Genomic DNA, 10,467 nt, shown 5'->3' with positions numbered 1-10,467 from the left:
ATGACGTCTACACTTTGGCTATGGTTAGACATCTACAAAATTTTCACTGACAGCCCAAATTCAGCCGTGATTTAGCCTAGATGTCAGGTCTTCATGTAGATGGCTATTAGACGTTTTTTAAACCAAAAAATGCTTGCTGGGCTCTTACTTTGCTTGTGCTTATATATACACTCACCGGACACTTTATGAGGTGCACCTGTTAGACTGCTTGTTAACGCAACTGCATTAAGGCCGAGCATCAGAATGGAGAAGAAATGTGACTTAAGTGACTTTGAAAGTGGCATGGTTGTTGGTGCCAGACGGGCTGGTCTGAGTACATCAGAAACTGCTGATCTACGGGGATTTTCACACACAACCATCTCTAGTTTACAGAGGATGGTCCCAAAAAGAGAAAATATCCAGTGAGCCAAAATGCCTTGTTGATGCCAGAGGTCAGAGGAGAATGGCCAGACTGGTACAAGATGATAGAAAGGCAACAGGAAGTCAAATAAGCACTGGTTCCAACCAAGGTGTGCAGAAGACCATCTCTGAAGCAACAACACGTCCAACCTTGAAGCAGATGGGCTACAGCAGCAGAAGACCACACCAGGTGCCACTCCTGTCAGCTAACAACAGGAAACTGAGGCTACAATTCACACAGGCTCACCAAAACTGGACAATAGAAGATTGGAAAAATGTTGCCTGGTCTGATGAGTCTGGATTTCTGCTGCCACATTCAGATGGTAGGGTCAGAATTTGGTGTAAACAACATGAAAGCATGGATCCATCCTGCCTTGTATCAACGGTTCAGGCTGCTGCTGGTGGTGTAATGGTGTGGGGGAGATTTTCTTAGTACCAACTGAGCATGGTTTAAACACCACAGCCTACCTGAGTATTGTTGCTGACTGTGTCCATCCCTTTATGACCACAGTGTACCCATCTTCTGATGGCTACTTCCAGCAGGATAACACATCATGTCACAAAACTCAAATCATCTCAAACTGGTTTCTTGAACATGACGATGAGTTCACTGTACTCCAATGGCCTCCACAGTCACCAGATCTCAGTCTGATAGAGCGCCTTTGGGATGTGCTGGAACGGGAGATTCTCATCATGGATGTGCCGCTGACAATCTCCCCTCTCTAGGGTAGGGGGAGGTAAAGTGTACGGCCCGGTCCAGCAGGGAAGAGTTGAGTCTGCACAGACGTCTCTCCTGGGCTCTGCCTTCACTTTGCTCCTCCTTACTTTTCTATTCACCTGACCTTAACCCTTTTGCTCTCACTGACAAACCCAGAGACAGCACTATCACTCTCAGTCATAGTCTCAGTATGTGCATCAAAAAAACTGAACTAAACTAAAATTAATCACAAAAAAGGCAAGACAATCAGACTGAAAGCTGTGCGATATAATCCTAAACCATAAAATGTCACAGAACACTCATCTTGTGTCTCTTTGTGGTCGTTCGACTTCTCTTGAGCCCTGTTTGCACCTATTTGACTGGTATTACCTGCAGGCCTCATATGATTTGTAATAACTGTGGTGGTCGTCTGTGACTTTAATTTGTGACTGGCGGTATCGTGTTAAGTTGCTGTGAGCTGTAAATGTATCGTGCAGTGTGCTTCTGGAAACCAAAACGTCCCCAGAAATACCCTGCACACTGACTGACAAGAAAACCAACCATCCAACCAACAAATAAACAACAACAGCTTGAGCTGAAGAATCTCAGTCACCTGGGGAGTCTTTATCTGATGATTCAAACCTCAATTTCGGGGGGCAGTCCTAGTCCTGTGCAAAGAGGCTTTAGAGGTAGATTTGCATTTCTGTTGTTGTTGTTGTTGTTGTTGTTGTTGTTGTTTGTTTTTTATCATGTGTCTCTTTGTAGTTAACTGGTCTCTCCTTGAAGTCCTTTTGTTTTTGAGGTCATTTGGCGTCTCCCTGTGTTCTTTTTGGTGTCTTTTTTAGTTGTTTTGTGTCTCTCTGTAGTGGTTCTGTGCCTTTGTGGTTGTTTTGTGTCTCCTTGAAGTCCGTTTGTGTCTCCATGAGATGATTTGGCATCTCTCTGTGTTCTTCTTGGTGTCTCTTGTGGACATTTTGTGCCTCTTGGTAGGCATTTTGTGCCTCACAGTAGTTGTTCCACACCTCTTTGACGTTGTTTTGTGTCTCCTTGAGGTCATTTGTCATCTTCCTGTGCTCTTTTTGGTGTCTCTTTTAGTCGTTTTGTGTCTCTTAGTAGGCATTTTGTGTCTCATTGTAATCGTTCTGCACCTCTTTGTGGTTGTTTTGTGTCTTCTTGAAGTCCTTTTGTGTCTCTTTGAGGTCATTTGACGTCTCCCTGTGTTCTTTTTGGTGCCTTTTTTGGTTGTTTTGTGTCTTTCTGTAGTTGTTCTGTGCCTTTGTGGTTGTTTTGTGTCTCCTTGAAGTCATTTTGTGTCTCTATGAGATGATTTGCATCTCTCTGTGTTCTTTTTGGTGTCTCTTTTGGTCGTTTTGTGTCTCCTTGAAGTCATTTTGTGTCTCTATGAGATGATTTGCTTCTCTCTGTGTTCTTTTTGGTGTCTCTTTTGGTCGTTTTGTGTCTCTTTGTAGGCATTTTGTGTCTCATTGTAGTTGTTCCGCACCTTTTTGTGGTTGTTTTGTGTGTCCATGAAGTCCTTTTGTGTTTCTTTTGAGGTCATTTGGCATCTTCCTGTGTTCTTTTTGGTGTCTACTTTGGTTGTTTTGTGTCTCTTTGAAGTCTTTCTGCACCTTTGTGGTTGTTTGGTCTCTCCTTGAAGTCCTTTTGTATGTCTTTGAGGTCATTTGGTGTCTACTTATGTTCTTTTTGGTGTCTTTTCTGGTTGTTTTATGTCTCTCTGTAGTCGTTCCGCACGTTTGTGGTTGTTTTGTCCCTCCTTGAAGTCCTTTTGTGTCTCTTTGTGGGCATTTTGTGTCCCTTTTTATTTTTAGAGCTTCTTTTCTCTCATAAAACCTTATTCTAGGCCAACGTGTACTTTTCAACTTCATCATTTGCTCTGTAAATTATTTCCACTATGTTTTTAAGGTCACATCAACCACTGGTATTCAAGGCTCATTTTCACCCCCGGAATAGCTTTTTTCCTACGTCATAGCTGCTGCACTAGAATCACAGTTTCTGAACCATTAGATGCTGGAACATATTCTTACAGTATATGCTACTGTACTGTGAAAAGCTTGTGCACGGTGGTTTTCGCTGCTTTAGTTGAAGAGAAGACTGAACTGCTGGTGCATTTTGTGTAATGAGATTTTAGTGGGGGGGTTTCTTACTTTCACTGAAGGCCTGAGATTGTGGATTGTCATTTTCATTTATCGTTTTAATTTATTGTTTCATAATGCCGGCACAGTGAAGCCTTTGAGACTCCAACTGCATTCAAGGGCTGCACACATTAACTTGACTTATGTCTTAATAGAAACGCTGCATGAAAACACCAGCGTGGAGACCCATATATAAATGACCAAACACCTAAAATCATAGTGTGAAAAGCCAGCAGTATTTGGTTTGGTGCAATTGCAGTGGGGGCTGAGAAAATGGTCTCCATCTGTCCTGGCATTTTTTAAACTACATCTCATCATCGGGGATCGACTGTGAGCATCTGTTAAGGAGAAAAACAAAAATATAAGCTTGTGGCAATTACTGTTGCAGGTCAAAGGTTCCAGGCCCATCAGCCAAACTGATACCATATGAAAAGTTTATCATCTACTCACAGAATACAACTATTTGTGATCTGACACAACTGGGAGCCCCATCGTGTACTCATTTACACTGTTTTTCACCTCTTTGACAGCCATTTGTGTGTTAAGTTTAACATGTACTAGAAAAATTGAGGCAGTTGTTGAGCGTGCTGTGAGCAAAATCTTGTGAAGAGTTATTCATAAATACATAAAAAAAAAACAGTGAATGTGAGTGTGACTGTTGTGTCTGTCCGTATTTCAATCAGGAGAGACTCGCTCTGAGAAAAAAGAATATTGATTTATGTGCACCTAAGATGAGACATGTGAAAAGTCTTTGGAGATTAGATCCCATCGTGATGTCATATATTCCAGGAGGGTGGTGAAGACATAGTAGATAAGAGATACCCCCTATGGAGTCTTGACGCTGGTGGTGGTGATAAGATGAGATGAAGAGGAAGCTGAGGATCTGGATGTGGAGAGGAATGGGCTTTTGATGGGCTCCTTCTGGGCTCTGGATAAGGTGCCTCCGCCTAAAATGACAGCTGACAGGAGCAGAGAGGAGAACAGATTTAAATTTTGGCAGCAGCAACATGAATGGCTGAATGAGATCGTGGCAAAGTTTGATTGGTGGAAGTGATGAGAGTGGGATAGAGACAGAATTGTGAATGGATGTAACATAAAGAAAGTCTTCCTGATTGAACTTACACTGAGCTTCCTGTCAGCCATGTGACAGTGTCTCCCATTGCTTAGTGGGATAAGATCCAGCAAAATATGTGTAGACACTGTGATTCTTCTGTCTTCATTATCTTCCTTTATCTTTGCCATGTGTCCACTTGTGTATCCGTCTGTCCACAGCTAATCCCACATACTACTGGACCAACCAGCCTAATACTTTTCATGCACATTTATGATTGCATGCTCAAGGATGTCTCTTTTTGCAGTGATCAGAATTGTTAAAAAACCTAGTTCATACCATCAGTGACAGCTGACTCATCAGTCCTATTAACTGTAAGGGCTGCAACTGCTCAACAAAGTCACATAGCAGAAGCATAGAGGCATTTCTGGTGTTCTGTCCAAGACTGTTTCCCTGTCTAAGTGTTTCCCGCTACCTAAACTTGAACCAAATCTTATGTCTAACTCTAACCACTGAGGGGGCTTCTATGCATTAACAAGGGGGAAGCACTATACAATGGGGAACAGACTTCGATACAACGTCCGACATCAGCTAGGCTAAAAACAAGCCTTACCTAGTCTGTCACAGGCCACATTTTGGCCTTTGTTGTGGCTCAAAAACCTACATCCATAGAAAAGTTTGGTCTTCTTTTGAACATCAGCATCTGCTGATTAATTACATACCTGATATGTTGTGATCCACTAAAGTTAGGCACAATAAAAGATCAATAAGTCGGCCATTTTATCTTGAAGGAAGGGACAGCTGAGTGAGGTTCAACTCTTCTTTGTTTGGGAGGGGAGAGGTAGTTAGGGAGGGTGTTGCATTGGACACCGTATCCAAGGTTTGTGTTCACATAGCCTGTCTACTCTGGTTAAGTGGACTGCACTTCTATAACGCTTTCCTAGTCTTTTGACCCTTTTGACCCTTTCACACAACATATCACATTCACCCATTCACACACTGGTGACCAAGACTTTCATACAAGGTGCCACCTGCTACTCAGTAACCATTCACATCCGCTCACACTCAAATGGAACAGCCAACGGGAGCAATTTGGGGGTCAGTGTCTTGGCCAAGGATACTTTGACATGCCAACTGGAGGAGCCAGGCATCAAACCACCAATCTTCCTATTAGTGGACGACCCGCTCTACCTCTGAGCCAAAGTCACCCCTGATAACAGGCTCTAATAGGCATATTGTGTCCCCTCATTCAACCATAGTCATGTGTATATGCTTAACACACAGCCTCACCTGCACTGAGAGCCCTTTCCTAGTTTTAGTCGTAACTTACATTATCTTACATTCGATTGACTACACAAACAGGGGTCTCATTTTTAAAGCAGTGTGTAGAGTTCATACTAAATTTGTATGTATGGACAAAATCTGGAAATGATGTGAACCGAAAACATTTTGACTGTGTGTACGCCTGCTAGTGCGCAATTTGCTTTTATAAATCCCAAATCTACTTTGAATTTCCCTCTCATGGATTAGCCTCATATCCTGTCGTCTACCTTCAACCATAAATGATCAATGCAAAGCACCTCATACATGCTGATGCATAGAAATAAGCCTGCTGATCAGTGGGTCTTTATAGTGAGTGCCGGGTGTCCCTGCAGTATTAACAGCGTCAGACTGACTGCTTCACATCTTGCAAAAATGATTATGACCGTCGGTGGTATCCCCCACTGTGAGATATCATTTGAATATGTTAGATATCTGAACACAGTTTATCTATTTACAGTATTTAAGCTTTTGCAAGGTGAACTAGTCCTGCATTATGATTAGGACTCAAAATAAGAGTGTCATGATTGTTGTCACTGGCAGGTGGTGAATATGGAGGTGAATGACTGGAGTGTGTGTTGCAGTTCCCGCAGCGTCTCCAGTGTGCTCTGTGTGTGTACAATTGTGTTTTACATGTTAAAACTACCTGAAAAGTAAAGTCACACTTGGTGATATTATATGCACAGTAATAGAAATGTAATTGAAAACCACTGGCACTCTGTTCTGCAGTTATTTAATGCTGTTTGATTTGTGCATTCCACAGCTGACCGAGAGTGTCAGTAGCATAACGCTGAGGGAGTAGGGTATGTGATGGTGAGACGGCGCAGATGAAATATTGAGTGGGATTTGATTTGACATTTGAGTTGGCTTATATCGTTTCTAATTCAAAGATGCTTATGGAAGAGTCTTGGCTCACTGGGACAAGCACAAATAAAACTGTTGGATCTGATGTTTATGATGAAGTGCACCTATAAGTAATGTGAAATTTGAAGTGAAATGAAATGAATGAGGCATCATTATAGGTATAATGATGCCTCTCACATTTCATTTCGACAATCTGGCTTCAGTTCACCACCTCACCATCTGCGTCTCTAATTTCCCCTGTCTCCAAAATGTTTGATTGTTTAGGTCAGAGTCTCTGTGCAGGTGTGCACATTCTCCCATCAAGTTTGTTTTAAAAGGTCAAAACTTTTGCGTGGACAGCAGTGAACACCTCTTTCAGGCACCTGTTTGGGCAAATGCAACGGTTATAAATGAGACGCCATCCAACTGGCCACCAACATCGACAAATATTGATAGTGGGTAGAATTGAGGTTGTGACATCTGGTGACCAAAATTCCATGTCAGAACAATGTCTGATGAAGCTCTGGCGAAAGTTCAGTCAGGAAGACAATACTTTCATGCTGAGGCTCTAAGTTTTCTTTCTCACCCTGCCATTCACTCCTTGGACACATGCTCACTCACTATCTCTCCCTGTCATTGTCTGGGTCTGTCAGACTTCTGTTATATCTTAGGGTGCTTAGACACCTGCCCTGTTTGGTTCGGTTCAATCAAACTCAAGTTTGTTTGCCCCCTAAGTGTGGTTCATTTGGGCAGGTGTAAACACAGCAATCAAACTCAGGTGTGCACCAAAACAACCAGACAGAGACTTGTGGTCTCGGTCTGGTTACAAACGAACTCTGGTGCAGTTCGTTTGTGGTGAGAAGGTATTTGACCTGGATCTGAACCAACTGCAGTCACATGACACATTGTTTGGGTTAAACATGAGCATGTTACAGTCCTGGAGGATTATTAATGTGCACCTCCTCCTGTACTGCCTTAATATGCACATTCAGCACATCCAATGCATCAAAACATTGTTTTCTAGTTGGAGCCGCGCCTCGTTTTCAAACTGTATGGTTTGACTAAAATGAACAATGACAGCAATATAGTCCACGATGAGCAGCGCTAAAATCAACCTGCGTAGTTGTCCCTCCATTGTGACATTAGAAAGTGTCACATTTATCTTGCAAGTGTACTTTTCTTCAACGTTTGCTTTACTTCCTGGATTTTTCCCACATGGAAATTCTGACCAATCAAGAGCAGCTTTCTCACACAAGGCATTTGATCTGGTCCGCTTGTAAATGCTGGCGTGAGAACACGAACCAACTCTAGGCAATTCTACAACTTTGTAACAGAATCAGTCCCTGATTTGGACCAAAGCAAGCGGACTGCTGAAAGATTGACTGACTGATTGAAATGCCGACATCTCCTTGACATACCAAAATGACTTTTAGCTGTAAAGTATGGGGAATGAAAGCCAGCATCTGCAAAACATCCACATAATGTGAAATTCTGAACTCATTAGACAGTTAAAATACTGTCTACTGATTTTCATTCCAACCAAATTTAAGGTTTCTCCAACTTAAGAGTCCAAACTCTGTCTGACATCATATTGATGTCCTGTGCAGGCTGGGCAGGTCTGCACATTCATCACTGCTTGAAAGGTAGCCCCAGGTTGTGCCTCTCATGTGCTCCTGTTACATTATATTGCAAAGATACACTCATCGAGCACATCCTTCATGTTTGTCACAGCTCCATCCAGCTCCAACACTCACTCAGTTTACAGTCTCCTATACACACTTGTGTCATTTCAGATCCAGCAGTTCCCTCCTGCCCAGAAGTAACCCCCTTTTTCTTGTAGTTTTCCATCACATGACCTTCCCCTGCTTCCTATTTCCTGATCACCTTGCAGTATTTATAGCAGCCCATCTCTACTCATCCTGCCCTAGTTTTCCGGCCTTTGTTTCTGCCTGTCTGACCCCTCTGCTTGATACATGGATTGATGATTATTTGCCCGCCCCCCCGTCTGGTTATGTTTGCCTGTTTTGACTAATTACCTGTCTGCGACCCTTGCCTGTCTTTGGACTTCAGAGAATGAGAACTTTTATCATCTTCTGCCTGTCTTTGTGTCCTTCTGGGTTCAAGCTTGTTGTGTTTCTGAGTCTCTGCTGGAGCAACACACTCTTCACTTTTTACCACAAGACACAGTATGCTACACACAGCACGTGGGGAGAATATTAGATGACATGTTTTAATTTTTCATGATTAAAAAAAAAAGGCAAAAAAACCCACTGTCGAAGCTCCACCCACTGGCTGATCTGCGTAGTTTCTTTGGCTGACTTCAGGGTGAGATTTGAAGCGTTTCCACATATTTGATTGCTCTGGGACTTTTAATCTCTCAGGTCCAGATTGTTTGAAGGCAGAAAAATAAGAAGCAAAGGGAAGTAGAAATCCTAACAAATGCAAAAAGGGTTCCAGCACCTGCAGTGTTTGGACTTCAAATTGCAACTGAAGACACCTCTTAAAGTATTTTCACCCCTGTGGGGCTATTTAATCAAAATGCGTCTCTGGTGTCCTTATGGCTTGGATTATACTTGACGGCCCAAGGTAGGAAGAAAAAAAAAAGGAACTTAAGGAGCCACAAAAGAGCCGGAGGGGGCTTCAAAGACGGCAGATGAATCTTTGTCATTGGAGCTGTGATTGGTGCTGGGAGGAAAATCGCCCTAGGGCAGTCTGGAGGATCCTGCTTGGTGTTCATTTTAAATTCCTCTGACAGAATCTTTTGGTGTAATTCTTATGTCTCATGTAAATCCAGCCAGTAAAAAAAGCCACATGTTCCATAGGACATGAAGTCGCAAAGCAGTTCCTTTAATACGATATGTATAATTAATACCCGATTGACTAGATGCTACGAAATATTTTAATGATTCCAGCATGTCTCAGCAGAGGAAATATATAACCCATTTAACATGCCCATTCCTGGTGAGTTTCCTCAGTTTCTCCCGTTTGCCGTCCAGGATTCTGGGCGTAAATACACCAGGATTACATGCAAACCCTTCAGCGTTTCCTGCTGAGGAATGACAACATGACGCGTCTTGTTTAGTCAAGCCAAAACATTTAATACACACCATCGCAGGAGACATGCACTTGAAGCACTTTCCCAACTGTAGCTCCCATTTTGAAAACACATACAAACCATAAAATAATTTAGAACAAAACACATATTAAAAAAAAAGGGTTACACTTTTTTTATACATGTTCATAATACTGCTTCATAAAATGTATCACAGAAATTAGCTTTTGACACAGAGCAAACCATAGGAACCAACTCAGGTATTACACCGACACTGTGCTTGTTGATAGTTAGCAGAGAAACTGTGAACTGGTGACATCCGAGAGGGAATGTCACAGAGAGGACAAGGAAAGAAGAGTCTCTTGGGGGAGGAGGAGGAGGAAGAGGAAGAAGAAGGGGGGGGGGGGGGGGTGTCTATATCTGTCTCTCTCTGATGAGAAACAATCCAAGTGTGCTGAAGGGCAGAGAGGTCGATCGCTAGGCGTAGAAGGTCTCTACTTTCACTGCCTGACAGAACATCGTCATGGAGAAGACCAGGCCCAGGATCTGCACAGACACAGGAAACAAATCAGCCATTAAAATCTGATGGGCTCAGATGTATAAAGTCACAGTGAGATGAAAAGGAACTCTTCCATCTGTTTTGCTCATTCTCTGTATCATCAGAACGTACACCTGTTTCACAATAAAAGCCAAAAAGATTTATTCTGTCGTACTGTTATATCCAAATCTCATTATGTTTATTTCTTGGATAACAAAAGGAGGAACATTCACACTCTCCAGTCTCTGCAATATTCATTTATTAAATGTTGCACAGACTGGAGTGTGTGGATGCTTTTCCTTTATTGCAGATTGTATCTTACAGTTCCAGCATCTCCAACAAACACTTATCTGATGAGCACTGATTTTTGTTTTCCCAACGACCAGAAAGCTTTTCAGTCAGGGTGTTCTGACT

General features: G+C 42.4%; 1 protein-coding gene across 3 annotated transcripts in view; it reads right to left on the bottom strand.

Annotated features, from left to right (window-relative positions):
• Positions 1 to 9,550: 9,550 nt before the first annotated feature.
• The window catches only part of tspan4a (tetraspanin 4a), a 246,999-nt gene continuing 246,082 nt past the window's right edge, over positions 9,551 to 10,467 (bottom strand). For all 3 annotated transcript variants that reach the window (XM_049596289.1, XM_049596297.1, XM_049596279.1), the window contains one exon: positions 9,551 to 10,061. In XM_049596289.1, coding sequence (XP_049452246.1) covers positions 9,993 to 10,061 — 69 coding nt within the window. In that variant the 3' untranslated portion in view covers positions 9,551 to 9,992. The remainder of the gene's footprint in view (positions 10,062 to 10,467) is intronic.

This window comes from Epinephelus fuscoguttatus, linkage group LG2, assembly GCF_011397635.1.
Source record: "Epinephelus fuscoguttatus linkage group LG2, E.fuscoguttatus.final_Chr_v1".
NCBI classification, from domain to species: Eukaryota; Metazoa; Chordata; class Actinopteri; order Perciformes; family Serranidae; genus Epinephelus; species Epinephelus fuscoguttatus.
This window is presented reverse-complemented; position numbering and strand designations above follow the sequence as displayed.